This window comes from Macaca fascicularis, chromosome 11 (genome assembly GCF_037993035.2).
Source record: "Macaca fascicularis isolate 582-1 chromosome 11, T2T-MFA8v1.1".
Classification (NCBI taxonomy): domain Eukaryota; kingdom Metazoa; phylum Chordata; class Mammalia; order Primates; family Cercopithecidae; genus Macaca; species Macaca fascicularis.
Genome location: NC_088385.1, coordinates 125,054,810 through 125,072,644, shown reverse-complemented (window position 1 = coordinate 125,072,644; position 17,835 = coordinate 125,054,810). Strand labels below are relative to the sequence as shown.

General features: G+C 47.8%; 1 protein-coding gene across 8 annotated transcripts in view; it reads left to right on the top strand.

Annotated features, from left to right (window-relative positions):
• VSIG10 (V-set and immunoglobulin domain containing 10) overlaps positions 1-17,835 on the top strand; it is a 50,203-nt gene that overhangs the window by 20,272 nt on the left and 12,096 nt on the right. For 5 of the 8 annotated variants that reach the window (XR_012420725.1, XM_074007992.1, XM_065524866.2 and 2 more), the window contains 2 exons: positions 10,686-10,988; positions 13,669-13,929. Coding sequence is in view for 7 of the 8 variants with exons in the window: in XM_074007992.1 (XP_073864093.1) it covers positions 10,686-10,988; positions 13,669-13,929 (564 nt within the window). In the remaining variant the exon portion in view is untranslated. The remainder of the gene's footprint in view (positions 1-10,685; positions 10,989-13,668; positions 13,930-17,835) is intronic. The other 3 variants (XM_074007996.1, XM_074007995.1, XM_074007994.1) reach the window with 1 other exon arrangement.

Here is a 17,835-nt window from a genome sequence, read left to right as displayed (position 1 = left end):
AAACAGGGTTTTGTTTTGCCGTATTGCCTGGGGTGGTCTCGAACTCCTGACCTCAAGTGATCCGCCTGCCTCAACCTTCCAAAGTGCTGGGATTACAGGGTGTGAGCCACTGTGCCCGGCTGACTTTGTGCTTTTTTTTTTTTTTTTTTTTTTTTGAGATGAAGTTTCGCTCTTGTTGCCCAGACCGAAGTGCAATGGCGCAATCTCAGCTCACTGCAACCTCCGCCTCCCGGGTTCAAGCGATTCTCTTGCCTTGCCTCCCAAGTAGCTGGTATTATACACATGTGCCATCACGCCTGGCTAATTATTTGTATTTTTAGTAAAGACAGGGTTTCACCATGTTGGCCAGGCTGGTCTCAAACTCCTGACCTCAGGTGATCCGCCTGCTTCGGCCTCCCAAAGTATTGGGATTATAGGCGTGAGCCATCGTGCCCAGCCAACTTTGTGTTTTTCTTTTTTTTTTTTTTTTTTTTTTTGAGACGGAGTCTCACTGTGTCTCCCAGGCTGGAGTGCAGTGGCCGGATCTCAGCTCACTGCAAGCTCCGCCTCCCGGGTTCACGCCATTCTCCCGCCTCAGCCTCCCAAGTAGCTGAGACTACAGGCGCCCGCCACCACGCCCGGCTAGTTTTTTGTATTTTTAGTAGAGACGGGGTTTCACCATGTTAGCCAGGATAGTCTCGATCTCCTGACCTCGTGATCCACCCGCCTCGGCCTCCCAAAGTGCTGGGATTACAGGCTTGAGCCACCGCGCCCGGCCTCGTGTTTTTCTTTTTTTAAAAAAGATATTGTCTCTTATGTATGCATTTGAGGAGCTGAGATATCAAGAGATAGATCAGCCCATGAAAGACCCCAGTTAGATTTCATGGTACACAGTGCCAGGCTCTCCCTGTGTCTGTTTTTCTTAGGCCAAGCAAGTGTTTAGGGAACAATGGAACCAGCTAGCATGTGAGCAATGAGGAAGCTGGTCTGTGTCGACCTCCAAGAGGCTTAGGATTCAGTTGGGTTTGGGGGATGGGGAGCTCCTCTCTAGCCAGTGATGTGGCCTTCACTCCAAACTTCCAAGAAAGGGAATCTCAGGAAAGATGCATGTTTCCTGGCTGATGGGCCTGTCTGATATGGACCCACCAGCAGTGCTTTTGTGTGTTGGTGGTGGTGTCACTATGTCTTCTCACAGTGTAGACTCCTAGGGAAGGGGAATGTTGGGTACACCGAAGAAAACTTGTGTGTGCCTGCTCAGAAGGTGGGGTGATTCTTGCCCAAGGATTGATTAATTTGGGTCTTGCCAAGCTTACCTGTTTTTTTTTTGTTTGTTCGAGAGGGAGTCTCACTCTGTTGCCCAGGCTGGAGTGTAGTGGCGCGATCTCAGCCCCCTGGATTCAAGTGATTCTCTTGCTTCAGCCTCCTGAGTAGCTGGGATTACAGGCACATGCCACCACGCTCAGCTAATTTTTGTATTTTTAGTAGAGATAGGGTTTCACCATGTTGGCCAGGCTGGTCTCCAACTCCTGACCTCAAGTGATCCACCCACCTCAGCCTCCCACAGCGCTGGGATTCCAGGCGTGAGCCACCATGCCCGGCCTGCCAAGCTTATCTGTGGCAGAGATTGGTGCTTACAGGAGCCTGCAGATCTCTGGGATGGGCTCTGAGTGGCAGTCACTAGGGAGATCAAGAGGCAGTGGGTTGTTGATTTTGCCTGTAAAGGTGATATCACAGTCTTTAAGTTTTCCCACAGACCTCATCCTATTGGAGAAGTACACATTAACTGATTAGCACAGACTGTGGGGTGCATTATGAAGTCATTTTCTTTTTTTTTTTTTTTTTTTGAGACGGAGTCTTGCTCTGTGGCCCAGGCTGGGGTGCAGTGGCCGGATCTCAGCTCACTGCAAGCTCCGCCTCCCGGGTTTACGCCATTCTCCTGCCTCAGCCTCCCGAGTAGCTGGGACTCCAGGTGCCCGCCACCTCGCCCGGCTAGTTTTTTGTATTTTTTAGTAGAGACGGGGTTTCACTGCGTTAGCCAGGATGGTCTTGATCTCCTGACCTTATGATCCGCCCATCTCGGCCTCCCAAAGTGCTGGGATTACAGGCTTGAGCCACCGCGCCCGGCCTGAAGTCATTTTCAAATAAGATTGCTGGTCTGAAGAGTAAATGGCTGAAGATAAGGTAACTTTTCCTGTTAGCAAGGAACTCAAGATACTGAGATGTAAATGAACCTTTTGCAGCTCTTGACTGGCCAACCTATATTTGTGGTGGGTAAGAAAAGAAGTGAAGGCCGGGCGCGGTGGCTCACGCCTGTAATCCCCGCACTTTGGGAGGCCGAGACGGGTGGATCACGAGGTCAGGAGATCGAGATCATCCTGGCTGACACGGTGAAACCCCGTCTCTACTAAAAATACAAAAAAATGAGCCGGGCGTGGTGGCGGCGCCTGTAGTCCCAGCTACTCGGGAGGCTGAGGCAGGAGAATGGCGTGAACCCGGGAGGCGGAGCTTGCAGTGAGCCGAGATCCGGCCACTGCACTCCAGCCTGGGCGACAGAGCGAGACTCCGTCTCAAAAAAAAAAAAAGAAAAGAAAAGAAGTGAATTCTGATGTCAAAGAGGACAGCAGAGAACAGGAAGGCAGCAGCCGTAGATCGTTCTAGAACGGGATTCGGCAAAGCTTTTCCTTTCCTTTTTTTCTTGAGATAGGGAGGGTCTCATTGTGTCACCCAGGCTGGAGTGTACTGGCGCAATCACAGCTTACTGCAACCTCCACCTCCTGGGCTGAAGTGAGCCTCCCACTTCAGCCTCCCAAATAGCTGGGACTACCTGCCTGCACCACCACACCTGGCTAATTCTTTGGTGTTTTTTGAGATGGGGTTTTGCCATGTTGTCCAGGCTGGTCTCGAACTCCTGGACTCATGTGATCTTCTGCCTCAGCTTCCCAAAATGCTAGGATTACAGGCGTGAGCCACCGTGCCTGGCCAGCAAAACTTAAAAAAAATTTTTTGGCCGGGTGTGATGGCTCATACTTGTAATCCCAGCACTTTGGGAGGCCAAGGTGAGTGGATCGTTTGAACCCAGGAGTTCAAGACCAGCCTGGGCAACGTGGCAAAATCCTGTCTTTACTAAAAATACAAAAATTAGCTGGGTGTGGTGGAATACGCCTGTAGTCCCAGCTGCTGGCGGGGCCTGAGGCAGGAGGATCACCTGAGCCTTGGGAGGCTGAGGCTGCAGTGAGCCGTGATCAGGTCACTGCTTTCCAGCCTGGGTGACAGAATGAGACCTTATCTCAAAAAATAAAAAATTAAAAAATTAAAAATAAATTTTCTTTTTAATTAATTATTTTATTTTTTATTTTTGTTTATTTAGTTTTTGAGATGGAGTCTACTGCTGTCGCCCAGGCTAGAGTACAGTGGCATGATCTTGGCTCACTGCAACCTCTGCCTCCCAGGTTCAAGTGATTCTCCTGCCTCAGCCTCTGGAGTAACTAGGACTACGGGCATGTGCCACCACACCCAGCAAATTTTTGAATTTTTAGTAGAGATGGGGTTTCACCATGTTGGCCAGGCTAGTCTTGAACTCCTGACCTCAATAAAATAAATATTATTTATTTTGGGTCTTGCCCAAAATTGGGTCTTGCCAAGCTTATCTGTTTTTGTTTGTTTGTTTGTTTGTTTGTTTGTTTGAGATGGAGTCTCACTCTCTTGCCCAGGCTGGAGTGCAGTGGCGCGATCTCAGCTCACTGGATTCAAGTGATTCTCTTGCTTCAGCCTCCTGAGTAGCTGGGATTACAGGCATGTGCCACCACGCCCAGCTAATTTTTGTATTTTTAGTAAAGACTAAATATATAGTCTTTATATATTACAAACTATATACTAAATATATAGTCTTTATATATTATAAAAAATATATATTATATATAAATAATATGATATTTAAATATATTTTATATCAATAAAATAATATAATATGTAGTATATAAGTATATATTTACATATAACTAATATAATATTTTATATGAAATATGTAATTTATATATTTGTATACATAAAATAGTAATTGATAACTTTTTTGCAGTACAGATCTGTTAATGAGAAGAATGGAACTCCTTTTTCGGGGAGGATAGTATTTCACTTAATTGGGATTCACAGGTAGTGTTCTCTCGTCAGATTGATCAAAAGTGCTCATCATTAAAATCCATCATTAGCTCTTGGGTTATACAAAACAGATGGTGGGCTAGCATTTGCCGACCCCTGTGCTAGAATCAATCTACAAGTATATGCTGATAACAATGTCAGATAACACTTGCTGAATATTGACCAGGCTAAGTGCCCTGCTTATATTACCTTATTGGATCCTTCAGTAACCCAGTGATATAAGTCATTAGCACTCTTTTCATTTTGTAGGAAGGACAGTGGAGGCTGAGGTGTGAGAATCACTTGAACCTGGGAGGGGGAGGTTGCAAAGAGCCAAGACTGCACCATCGCAACCCAGCCTGGGCGACAAAGCGAGACTCCATTTCAAAAAAACACAAAAGCCTCAAACCCCAGGGGTTTAGAGATGAGCTATTAATTTTGAACACTGAACAATTCGGGAGTCCCCTTTAGGCTTTCTCATTTGCTGGTTTTTCTTTTTAAATTTTGAATTCTTCTACCTGTTTCCTTCTCATTCAGTCCCTGTACACCAGCTCCATTTCTTGCTGAGAACTGTGCTTGGCAAAAATCTCTTCCAGCTGGTGTCTGGGGGTCCACACTGTCCATGCCGGGTGACTGGGACCCCTCTGGGGCTGCAGTGTGAAAGACACAGACTTGTCCGAGCTGAGACAGTACCTGGCGTTGGCTGCCAGTACCCTGGACGTGCCCAGTGCTTGATTGGCGTGCCAACTGTTGGTGTGCCTGGAGATCTGCTGATCCGCATACCTAACCAACTAGCCAGCAATGGCGAATGGGACATTTGAGCACCTCCCGAACCTTGATCTGAGTTTTCCCCGGGAGGCAACGTGATTCCAACAGATCCCTGAAACTGTTAGGAGCCAGCTGCAACTTCATGAGAACATTGTCCTTTGAAACCCATGATTTCTATAGTTATACAATGGGTTTGGACATAGGCAGAGGAGGTCTATCTGCGAAAGCTGTTTCCTCCCACAAAATAATTTTTTTTTTTTTTTTGAGACGGACTCTTACTCTGTTGCCCAGGATGGAGTGCAGTGGCATGATCTCGGCTCGCCACAACCTCCGCCTCCCGGGTTAAAGCAATTCTCCTTCTCAGTCTCCCGAGTAACTGGGACTACAGGTGCATGCCACCGTGCCTGGCTAATTTTTGTGTTTTTAGTAGAGATGGGGTTTCACTGTGTTGGCCAGGCTGGTCTCGAACTCCCAACCTTGTGGTCCGCCCACCTTGGCCTCCCAAAGTGATGGGATTACATGTGTGAGCCACCACGCCCAGCCAATAATTTTTTTTTTTTTTTTTTTTTGAGACCGAATTTCACTTTTGTTGCTCAGGCTAGAGTGCAATGGCACAATCTCGGCTCACCACAACCTCTGCCTCCTGGTTTCAAGCAATTCTTCTGCCTCAGCCTTCCGAGTAGCTGAGATTTCAGGCATGCACCACCACGCCTGGCTAATTTTGTATTTTTAGTAGAGATGGGGTTTCACCATGTTGGTCAGTCTGGTCTTGAGAACTCCCAACCTCAGGTGATTTGTGCGCCTCAGCCTCCCAAAGTGCTGGGATTACACGTGTGAGCCACCGCGCCCGGCTGCAAATAATTTTTGTTGCTGGCCTATTTCTGTTCAAAAATCTGCAGCCATAGATTTATTCTTTTGGTTAAACATTGTGCTTCCTGGATTTATTTTTATTTTAATTTTTTTTTAGTTTAGTTTTTGAGACAGGGTCTCGCTCCATGGCCCAGGCTGGAGTCCAGTGGTGCAATATCAGCTCATGACAACATCGGCCTCTCAGGTTCAAGGAAACCTCCTGCCTCAGCCTGCCGAGTAGCTGGGATTACAAGTGCCCGCCACCAGGCCCAGCTAATTTTTGTATTTTTGGTAGAGATGGGTTTTCGCCATGTTGCTCAGGCTGGTCTCGTACTCCTGACCCCAAGTGATCCACCTGCCTTGGCCTCCCAAGTTGCTGGGATTACAGGCGTGAGCCAGCATGCCTGGCCTACTTTTATTTTTTTTAAAGAGGAAGTCTCTGGGAGAGGTAGGACACTAAATTACTTAAGGATAAACAGCTGTTAGGTACAGTCTTTTAAAAAATGTTTAATTGGTCCAGGTGCAGTGGCTCACATCTGTAATCCCACCACTTTGGGAGGCTGAGGTGAGAGAATTGCTTGATCCCAGGGATTTGAGACCAGCCAGGGCAACATAGCGAGATCCTATCTCTATAAAACATTTAAAAATTAGCTGGTGTGCTGTTGCGTGCTTGTAGTCCCACCTACTCGAGAGGCTAAGATGGGAGGATTGCTTAAGCCTGAGAGTTTGAGGCCACAGTGAGCTGTGATTGTGTCACTGCACTCCGGCCTGGGTGAAAGAGGGAGACCCTATCTCAAATACATAAATACGTAATTTTAAAAAGTAACAAAAACTAAAATAGAAACGTTTGAATTGACAAGTAATAATTATATATATTTTGGGAGGAGATATATTCTTCAAGGGGATGCAGAATCTTAGAGGTCCTGGGTACCAACAGTGGAAGGCATTTCAGGGGACAAGAAGGAAGTTCAAAAATGTGAAGAGAAGACTGGGCACGGTGGCTCATGCCCATAATCCCATCACTTTGGGAGGCTGAGATGGGCAGATCATTTGAGGTCAAGAGTTCGAGACCAGCCTGGCCAACATGGTAAAACTCCGTCTCTACTGAAAATACAAAAATTAGCCAGGTGTGGTGGCGGGCGCCTGGAGTCCCAGCTACTCCACTTGGGAGGCTGAGGCAGGAGAATGGCTTGAACCTGGGAGGCGGAGGTTGCGGTGATCTGAGATAGCCCCACCGCACTCCAGCCTGGACAGCAAGAGTGAAACTCTGTCTCATTAAAAAAAAAAAAAAAAAAAGGAAACGTGAAAAGAACTGAGATGAGGCCTAACAATTCATCAGGTGTTTCCAACATGCCCGCACTGTTCCCAGTGCCTCACTGCACCCACTCGTGTAGTTGTCACCGCAACCCCAGGAAGTGGTAACTGTCATCACCCCATTTTATAGATGAGGACATGGAGGCTGAGGAGGGTAATTTGGCCAAGGTCAGACTAGTTCGTTGCTTGCTTTTTTTTTTTTTTTTTTGAGACAGTCTCACTCTGTCGTCCAGGCTGGAGTGCAGTGGCGTGATCTCAGGTCACTGCAGTCTCCCCCTCCTGGGTTCAAGCAATTCTCCTGCCTCAGTCTCCTGAGTAGCTGGGATTACAGGCATGTGCCACCACACCCGGCTAGTTTTTGTATTTGTAGTAGAGATAAGGTTTCACCGTGTTTGACAGGCTGGTCTCAAACTCGTGACCTAAGGTGACCCACCCACCTCGACCTCCCACAGTGCTGGGATTACAGGCGTGAGACACTGCATCCAGCCCCGTTTCTTTTTTTTTTTTTTTTTTGAGACGGAGTCTCGCTCTGTCGCCCAGGCTGGAGTGCAGTGGCCAGATCTTGGCTCACTGCAAGCTCTGCCTCCCGGGTTCATGCCATTCTCCTTCCTCAGCCTCCCGAGTAGCTGGGACTACAGGCGCCCACCACCACGCTCGGCTAATTTTTTTGTATTTTTAGTAGAGACGGCGTTTTACCGTGTTAGCCAGGATGGTCTCGATCTCCTGACCTTGTGATCTGTCCGTCTCAGCCTCCCAAAGTGCTGGGATTACAGGCGTGAGACACCGCGCCTGGCCTCCGGCCCTGTTTCTTGCTTTTTAGTGTGATATTGTGCTGGGGGTCCCCAAGGTTTGACGATCTGCTAAGAGGACTCACAGGACTCAGCACGTAGGATGATTTATTCCAGCAAAAGGATACAAAACAAAACCTGCAAAGGGAAGAGGCGCATGGGAATAAACCCAGGGTAATCAGGCGCAAGTTTCCAAGTTTTCTCCTAGCGGAGTCACATGGGATACACTGAAATCTTCCAGAAATGAGTTGTGGCTACGCACATCGAATGTCTGCTAGGGAAACTCATTGGAGACTCAGTGCTCAAGGTTTTTTGTTGGGGATTCATCATGTGGGCACCTTCTGCCTTGCAGTTACTGAATTCCTGACTCCTAGAAGGAAAACAGGTGTTCAGTTTAAACCACTTTTTTTTTTTTTTTTTTGAGACAGAGTTTTGCTTTTGTTGCCCAGGCTGGAGTGCAATGGTACGATCTCGGCTCGCTGCACCCTCCACCTCCTGGGTTCAAGCGATTCTCCTGCCTCAGCCTCCTGAGTAGCTGGGATTACAGGTGTCCACTACCATGCCTGGCTAATTTTTTGCATTTTTAGTAGAAACGGGGTTTCACCATGTTGGCCAGGGTGGTCTCGAACTCCTGATCTCAGGTGATCCACCCACCTGGCCTCCCAAAGTGCTGGGATTCCAGGCATGAGCCACCATACTAGGCCCAGTTTAAACCAGATTGTTTGCATAGTTTAGGCACAGCAAGCCACTCTTCTCAGTTCTAGGAATGATGGGAATTCTCCTGAAATCCAAGTTCCCGGATAGCAGCCAATGGCCGGCCTTGCAAGCAGGCCTTTCTAGGAAAGCCAGAGTCCCAGGACTGCTGTGTTAATTCTTCGCTGCACAGATACACTTTCCATTCTGTAGCGTTTTGTTTTGTTTTGAGACAAGGTCTCACTCTGTCACCCAGGCTGGAGTGCAGGGGCAAGATCATGGCTCACTGCAACCTCAACCTTCCAGGCCAAAGCCAGATTCCCACCTCGGCCTCCTGAGTAGCTGGGACTATAGGCACGTGATACCCCACCTGGTTATTTATTTATTTATTTATTTATTATTTTGAGACGAAGTCTCACTCTCTTGCCCAGGCTGGAGTGTAGTTATGCGATCTTGGCTCACTGCAACCTCTGTCTCCCAAGTTCAAGCAATTCTGCCTCAGCCTCCCGAGCAGCTGGGATTACAGGTGTGTGCCACCATGCCCAACTAATTTTGGTATTTTTTGTAGAGACACGGTTTAGTCATGTTGACCAGGCTGGTCTTGAACTCCTGACCTCAAGTGATTTGCCTGCCTCAGCCTCCGAAAGTGCTGGGAATTCAGGAATGAGCCACTGTGCCGGCATTAATTTTTAAATTTTTTGTGGAGATTGGGTCTAGCTATGTTTCCTAGGTTGGTCTGGAAGTCCTGGCCTCAAGTGATCCTCCTACCTCAGCCTCCCAAAATGCTAGGATTACAGGCATGAGTTACTGTACCTAGCCCTTGCAGTGTTGGGTTTGTTTTTTTTTTTCTTTTTTTTGAGACGGAGTCTTTCTCTGTTGCTTAGGCTAGAGTGCAGTGGCGCAATCTCGGCTCACTGCAACATCCACCTTCCAGGTTCAAGTGATTCTCCTGCCTCAGCCTCCCTAGTAGCTGGGATTACAGGCATGCGCGACCACGCCCAGATGATTTTTGTATTTTTAGTAGAGACAGGGTTTAGTCATGTTGACCAGGCTGGTGTTGAACTCCTGACCTCAAGTGGTCCACCTCCCTCGGCCTCCTAAAGTGCTGGGAATTCAGGCATGAGCCACCATGCCAGCCCTAATTTTTATTTTTTTATAGAAATGGGGTCTTACTATGTTTTCCAGGTTGGTCTGGAAGTCCTGGCCTCAAGTGATCCTCCTACCTCAGCCTCCCAAAGTGCTAGGATTATAGGCATAAGCTACTGTGTCTAGCCCTTACAGTTTTTTGTTTTTTTTTTTTTTTTTTTTTTTTGAGTCGGAGTCTCGCCGTGTCTCCCAGGCTGGAGTGCAGTGGCGTGATCTCGGCTCACTGCAAGCTCCGCCTCCTGGGTTCACGCCATTCTCCCGCCTCAGCCTCCCAAGTAGCTGAGACTACAGGCGCTCGCCACCACGCCCGGCTAGTTTTTTGTATTTTTAGTAGAGACGGGGTTTCACCATGTTAGCCAGGATAGTCTCCATCTCCTGACCTCGTGATCCACCCGCCTCGGCCTCCCAAAGTGCTGGGATTACAGGCTTGAGCCACCGCGCCTGGCCTTGTTTTTTTTTTTTTTTTTAAGGAGCAATATATACTTTTGCTGTTCTGTAAAGATTTATGCCCCTAATAAAATCTCACATAGTCACCCAGGATTAAATGAAATAATGTATCAGGACACTTGGCATAGCATTTGTCACATAGTATTAGATACCGTACTCTTCATTGGCTGTTTCCTGTTCGTTTATATATTAGAGTTGGTAAGGCAATCGAATGAACTCTTTTTTTTTTTGAGACGGAATCTCCCTCTGTCGCCTGCCCAGGCTGGAGTGCAATGGCACGATCTCGGCTCACTGCAACCTCTGCCTCTTGGTTTCTTGCTGCCTCTGCCTCCTGAGTAGCTGGGATTACAGGTGTGCGCCACCATGCCCAGCTAATTTTGTTTTAATGTTTTAGTAGAGACGGGGTTTCACCATGTTGGTCAGCCTTGTCTCGAACTCCAGACCTCGTGATCCGCCCGCTTCGGCCTCCCAGAGTGCTGGGATTACAGGCGTGAGCCACCGCGCCCAGTGACAATCAAATGAACTCTTACATAATTAATGCCATCCTATTCCCTCTGTCATTCCCAGGCGGCCCCTATCAGATTGAGGTCCACATCGCAGCCACCGGCACACTCCCCAACGGCACCCTCTACGCAGCCAGGGGCTCCGGGGTGGACTTCAGTTGCAACAGCAGCTCCAGGCCACCACCCTTGGTTGAATGGTGGTTCCAGGCCCTGAATTCCAGCAGTGAGTCCTTCGGCCACAATCTGACAGTCAACTCTTTCTCGCTGTTACTGATGTCGCCACGCCTCCAAGGGAACTACACCTGTTTGGCCTTGAATCTGCTCAGCAAGAGACATCGAAAGGTGACCACCGAGCTCCTGGTCTACTGTGCGTAAGCAGCACTGCTCTGCCCTACTTCTTCCCCTTAACCCTTTATGAACTTACGAACTGCACGTTTGTGCCTCTCTCATTTGTCTTTTTTTTTTTTTTTTTTTTTTTGAGATGGAGTTTCGCTCTTGTTGCCTAGGCTGGAGTGCAAAGGTGTGATCTCACCTCACTGCGATCTCCACCTCATGGGTTCAAACGATTCTCCTGCCTCAGCCTCCCGAGGTAGCCGAGATTACAGGCATGCCCCACCACACCCGGCTAATTTTGTGTTTTCAGTAGAGACGGGGTTTCTTCATGTTGATCAGGCAACATTCTTCATGTTGATCTGATCATGTTGATCAGATCACCCAACCTCAGGTGATCTGCCTGCCTTGGCCTCCCAAAGTGCTGGGATTACAGGCGTGAGCCACTGTGCCCGGCCTCCTGTTTGTCCTTAAAGGCATGCCTGCTACATGGTTCTTCTGAACATATATCTGTGGCTCCCCCAATACACACACCCGGGGCTGCTACACTCAGGGAGGGAATAATCCCTTCTAGAAGCTTGCTGCTATGCAGGGGTGCAGGAGAGTGCTTGGGAGCCATGGAAGGACACTAATGCATTCTTTTTTTTCTTTCCCCTAAATTGAGGTGAAAGTACATAGGATTAACCATTTAACAACATACAATTGAATGGGTGCAATGGCTCACGCCTGTAATCCCAGCTACTTAGGAGGCTGAGGCAGGTGAATCACTTGAACTTGGGACACAGAAGTTGCAGTGAGCTGAGATTGTGCCACTGCACTTCAGCCTGGGCAACAGGGTGAGACTCTGTCTCAAAAAAAAGTAAAAAGAAAAATGTATAATTCAGTGGCATTCAGTGCTTTTATGCAACCATCACCTGTGTCAGGTTCCAAAACATTTTCTTCTTTTTTTTTTTTTTTGAGACCGAGTCTCGTTCTGTCGCCCAGGCTGGAGTGCAGTGGCGCGATCTCTGCTCACTGCAGCCTGCACCTTCCGGATTCAAGCCATTCAGTTCTCCCACCTCAGCCTCCAGAGCAGCTGGGACCACAGGCATGTGCTACCATACCCGACTAATTTTTGTATTTTTGGTAGAGACAGGGTCTCCCCATGTTGCCCAGGCTAATCTCAAACTCCTGAGCTCAAGTGATCTGCTCACCTCAGCCTCCTAAAGTATTGGGATTACTGGCGTGAGCCACCACAGCTGGCCCTCCAAAGAATTTTTGTCATCCCAAATGGAAATCCTGTACCCAATAAGCAATCACCCTCATTCCCTCTTTTCCCCGGACCTGGACAACCCCCAATCTGCATTCTGTCCCTGTGGGTTGGCCTGTTCTGGACACTTCATATGAATGGATCATGCAATGTGGGGCTTTTTGTGTCTGACTTCTTTCACCTGTCGTCATGTTTTTGAGGTTCATCTATGTTGAGGCATGTATCAGTAATGCATTCCTTTTAATGGCTGAATAATAGTCCATTCCTTGCATGGATGGACCACAATTTATGTGTTCATCTATCCATCTATATACATTCTTTTTGTGGACCCAGTGTGACTGTCACAGGCACCAGGCCCTCTAGCACTGTTGTGAACAAGTGGTCCATGAACCTTTATCTCAGGGGTGGAAACACCAACCAAACACTCCCATACACAAATATCTTGGACAAAAACCACTGTAGAAATGCAGAGTGGAGCTGGGCGTGGTAGTCATGTCTGTAATCTCAGCACTTTGGGAGGCTGAGGCAGGTGGATCATCTGAGGCCAGCCAGGAGTTCAGACCATCCTGGCCAACATGGCAAAACCCTGTCTGTATTAAAAAAAAAATAGATTAAAAAATAAATAAGAAATGCAAAGGCGAGGCTGGGCGCGGTGGCTCACGCCTGTAATCCCAACACTTTGGAAGGCTGAGGCAGGTGGATCACCTGAAGTCAGGAGTTCAAGAACAGCCTGACCAACATGGCAAAACCCTGTCTCTACTAAAAATACAAATATTAGCGGGGCACAGTGGCGCATGCCTGTAATCCCAGCTACTTGGGAGGCTGAGGCAGGAGAATTGCTTGAACCTGGGAGGCAGAGGTTGCAGTGAGCCGAGATCATGCCACTGCACTCCAGCCTGGGCGACAAGAGTGAAACTCTGTCTCAAAAAAAAAAAAAAAAAAGCCGGGCGCGGTGGCTCAAGCCTGTAATCCCAGCACTTTGGGAGGCCGAGGCGGGCGGATCACAAGGTCAGGAGATCGAGACCACAGTGAAACCCCGTCTCTACTAAAAATACAAAAAATTAGCCGGGCGCGGTGGCGGGCGCCTGTAGTCCTAGCTACTCAGGAGGCTGAGGCAGGAGAATGGCGTGAACCCAGGAGGCGGAGCTTGCAGTGAGTCGAGATCGTGCCACTGCACTCCAGCCTGGGCAACAGCGTGAGACTCCGTCTCAAAAAAAAAAAAAAAAAAAAAAAGAAAAGAAAGAAAGAAATACAAAGGCGAATGAGACCCAGGTCCTCAGAGATTTAACACCCAACAGAGGAAACCTGAGTGTTGTCAGGCATGAATTTGTGCTAGGAGCTATTGGACACTGACACTAACGGTGGTTGATATCTCTCTGAGACCCTGGTTCTACCATCCTTAGAGTCAGCCAAGTGGCTGATCCTAGAGTCTGTGATTCAGCCCATGCTCTCCTCTGGTGTTTTGCAGACCCCCCTCCATCAGCTCCCCAGTGCTGGGCACAGATGGCATCAGGATCGTTCATGCTGCAGCTCACCTGTCGCTGGGATGGGGGATACCCTGACCCTGACTTCCTGTGGATAGAAGAGCCAGGAGGTGTAATCGTGGGCAAGTCAAAGCTGGGGGTGGAAATGCTGAGCGAGTCCCAGCTGTCGGATGGCAAGAAGTTCAAGTGTGTTACAAGCCACATAGTTGGGCCAGAGTCGGGCGCCAGCTGCGTGGTGCAGATCAGTGAGTCTGTTTTGCTTTGTCTTGGGGTTGGGAGTTCACCTGCCTTCCTTTCTCCTGGGAGAAGCATTTGAGAGTTCTTCTGAGGAAGAAATCCCAGGATGTCAGAGTGGACTGAATTCCTTCCCTTTCTTCCTTTCTTTTTCTTTGTGTTTCATTCCTTTCAAACTTTAGAGATGCTTCGCTCAAGCTTCTTCGTTCTAGTCCAAGCTATTTTCCGCTTGACAAATACTAATTGGGCACGTGCTATGTGCCAGGTACAGTTTCTACGTGCTGAGGGTGGAGCAGTGAACAAGACAGATGAGGTTCATCATCTTTTGTGTCTGTCCATTTACTGTTGCTGTAAAGGAATACCTGAGGCTGGGTAGTTTATAAAGAAAATTGTTTGTTTGTTTGTTTGTTTTTGTTTTTTTGAGACAGAGTCTTGCTCTGTTGCCCAGACTGGAGTGCGGTGGCACAATCTTGACTCACTGCAACCTCCATCTCCCAGGTTCAAGTGATTCTCCTGCCTCAGCCACCTGAGTAGCTGGGACTAAAGGCATGCACCACCATGCCTGGCTAATTTTTGTATTTTTAGTAGAAATGGGGTTTCATCATGTTGGCCAGGCTAGTCTTGAACTCCTGACCTCAAGTGATCCACCTGCCTCAGCCTCCTAAAGTGCTGGGATTGCAGGTGTGAGCCACTGGGCCTCGCCGAAAATTAGTTCATTTGCTCATAGTTTCATAGGCTGTGCAAGAAACATGGCACCAGCATCTGCTTGGCTTCTGGTGAGAGCATCAGGCCGCTACTGCTCATGACAGAAGGAAAAGGGGAGCCAGCTTGTGCAGAGATCCATAGTGAGAGAGGAACCAAGAGAGAAGGGAGGTGCCAGGCTCTTTTTAACAACCAGTGCTTGCTGGGCGCAGTAGCTCACATCTGTAATCTTAGCACTTTGGGAGGCCAAGGCTGGTAGATCACTTGAGGTCAGGAGTCTGAGACCAGCCTGGCCACATCATGAAACCCCATCTCTACTAAAAATACAAAAATTAATCAGGCGTGGTGGTGCGTGCCTGTAGTCCCAGCTACTCGGGAGGCTGAGGCAGGAGAATTGCTTGAAACCAGGAAGCGGAGGTTACAGTGAACAAGATTGTGCCACTGCACTCCAGCCTGGGTGACAGAGTGAGATGCCATCTCAAAAAAAAAAAAAAAAAAAAAAACAACCAGCACTAATATTAGATTGGTGCAAAAGTAACTGTGGTTTTGCCATTGAAAGTAATGACAGGCTGGACATGGTGGCTCATGCCTGTAATCCCAGCACCTTGCGAGGCCGAAGCGGGCGGATCATGAGGTCAGGAGATCGAGACTATCCTGTCCAACACAGTGAAACCCTGTCTCTACTAAAAATACAAAAAAAAAAAAAAAAAAAAATAGGCATGGTGGCAGGTGCCTGTAGTCCCAGCTACTCAGGAGGCTGAGGCAGGAGAATGGCATGAACCCAGGAGGCAGAGCTTTCAGTGAGCCAAGATCACGCCACTGCACCCCAGCCTGGGCGACAGAGCAAGACTCCATCTCAAAAAAATAAAAGAAAAATAAAAGGAAATAATGACAAAAATTGTAATTACTTTTGCACCAAGCTAATAGAATGAGAATTCACTTATCCAAATACCTTCCATTAGGCCTTACCTCCAACATTGAGGATCAAATTTAAACATGAGATTTGGAGGGGACAAACATTCAAACTATAGCATCTAGTTATGTAACAAATTACTCTCAAACATAGTGGCTTAAAACAAGAATAACCATATATTATCTGACGATTTCTGTGGGTCAGGAATTCAGACAGGGGACAGTGGGCATTGGGGATGGTTTGTCTTGGCTCTGTATGTCTGGGGTGTCAGCCGGAAGATTTGAAGGTTGGGGGGCTGAAATCACTTTTGAAGTCCTCACTCCCATCCCTGGCAACTATTTCTTCTCCATGTGGGATTCTCCATAAGGCTCCTTGAATTTCCTGCCAACATGGCGGCTGGCTTCCCCCAGAGCAAATGATCCAAGACGGAGTAAGTCAAGCCGATGCTATCCTTTCTATGACCTAGCCTCAGGAGTTACATGGGATCCCTTCTGCACACTCTGTGTATTAGAAATGAGTCCAGCCCACATTCAAGAGAACTGGGGAGAATTAGTCACCACTTTTTGAAGGGAGGAGTGTCAGAGAATGTCTGTACATATTTTTAAAACCATAACCATTCCTCTTTCACAGAGCTTATATCCTGGGTGGCATGGAGGTAGAAGGAAGACAGAAAGTACAAAAACAAGTAAGATAGGTCCAGATATGATAATAATTATGAGGATAATAAAATGGTATGTATAAAAGAGAGATCTTTATAAGAAGAGGGACACTTTTCCTAGGGTGGCAGGGAGGTCTCCTTGAGGTGGTAATCTATCCTTTGAGAAGGAGCTGGCTAGGTGAAGACCGTGGTCTGAATGTTCCTGGCAGAGGCAATAGCAAACGCAGAGGCCCTGAGGTGGAAACAAATTTGGCATTTGAGGACCCGAGAGAAGACCTGTGTGACCGGGGCGTTGTGTGTAAAATACTGATAAAGCTGGATGGAGGTTGGGGGTTCAGTTGTGTCCCCCGAATAGGTATGTTCAAGTCCAAACCCTAATACCTGTGGATATGACTTTATTCGGAAAGAGTCTTTGCAGATGGAATCAAGTTAAGATAAGGTCATACTGGATTAGAGCGGGCTGTAATTCAATGATTGGTGTATTTCTTTGTAAGAAGAGAGAAGGCCCAGCGTGGTGGCTCACACCTGTAATCCCAGCACTTTGGGAGTCAGAGGTGGGAGGATAGCTTGAGGCTACAAATTTGAGACCAGCCTGGGTAACACAGACCTTGTTTCTACAAAAAATAAAAAATAAATAAGGTAGCTGGGCATGGTGGTATGCACCTATAATCCCAGCTACTGGGGCGGCCGATCTAGGAGGTTGAGGCTGCAGTGAGCCAATATTGTGCCACTGCACTCCAGGCCTGGGTGACAGAGTGAAACTCTGTCTCAAAAAAAAGTGGGGGGATGGGCGAAGTTAAGGGAGATGAGAAGTGCCAGGATCAGTCAGGCATGGTGGCTCATGCCTATAATCCCAGCACTTTGGGAGGCCGAGGACAGGCAGATTGCTTGGGCCTAGGAGTTTGAGACCAGCCTGGGCAACACAGCGAAACCTCATGATATGGTTTGGCTTTGTGTCCCCACCCAAATCTCATGTTGAATTGTAACTCCCAATATTGGCGGAGGGACCTGGTGGGAGGTAATTGGATGATGGGAGTGCATTTCACACAAACACTAACACTAACGACAGGTGATGAGCAGGAAAAAAAAAAGGGTCCGTGCATAATTTTCATGATATCTACCACCACAGAGAAGCAAACATGTCCTCACATTCAAAGCCATCCTGGGCTGAATTTGGCCCACAGGCTGCAGGTCGCACAAGCTTGCTCTAGAGCGTCCAGAAGGAACGAGCTCTGCCAACACCTTGATGTTAACCTTGATGTAAGATCATTCCAGACTCCTGACCTCCAGAACTGTAAGAGAATAAATGTGCTTCAAGCTACTAAGTCTGTCATAATCTGTTACATCAGCAATTGGAAACAAATACAGCTGCCCTCTTGTCCCCTTGAAATCCTTGTTAGATATGTGTCCATTTTTTATATGATCAGTACAGGTTTTGTATGTAGTAGTATATAGCATGGAAGGAAAGCTTGTGGATACAGGAACCAGTTTATCCTGGTTTGCCCAGAACTCTCCTGGTTTTAGGACTGAAAACTCCACATCCTGGGAAAACTCCACGTCCTGGGCAGACTGGGACAGTTGATCACTCTGTATCATAGCTGCATTTCCTATTTAGTTCTGTAGCATTGAGCAAATTACTTAACT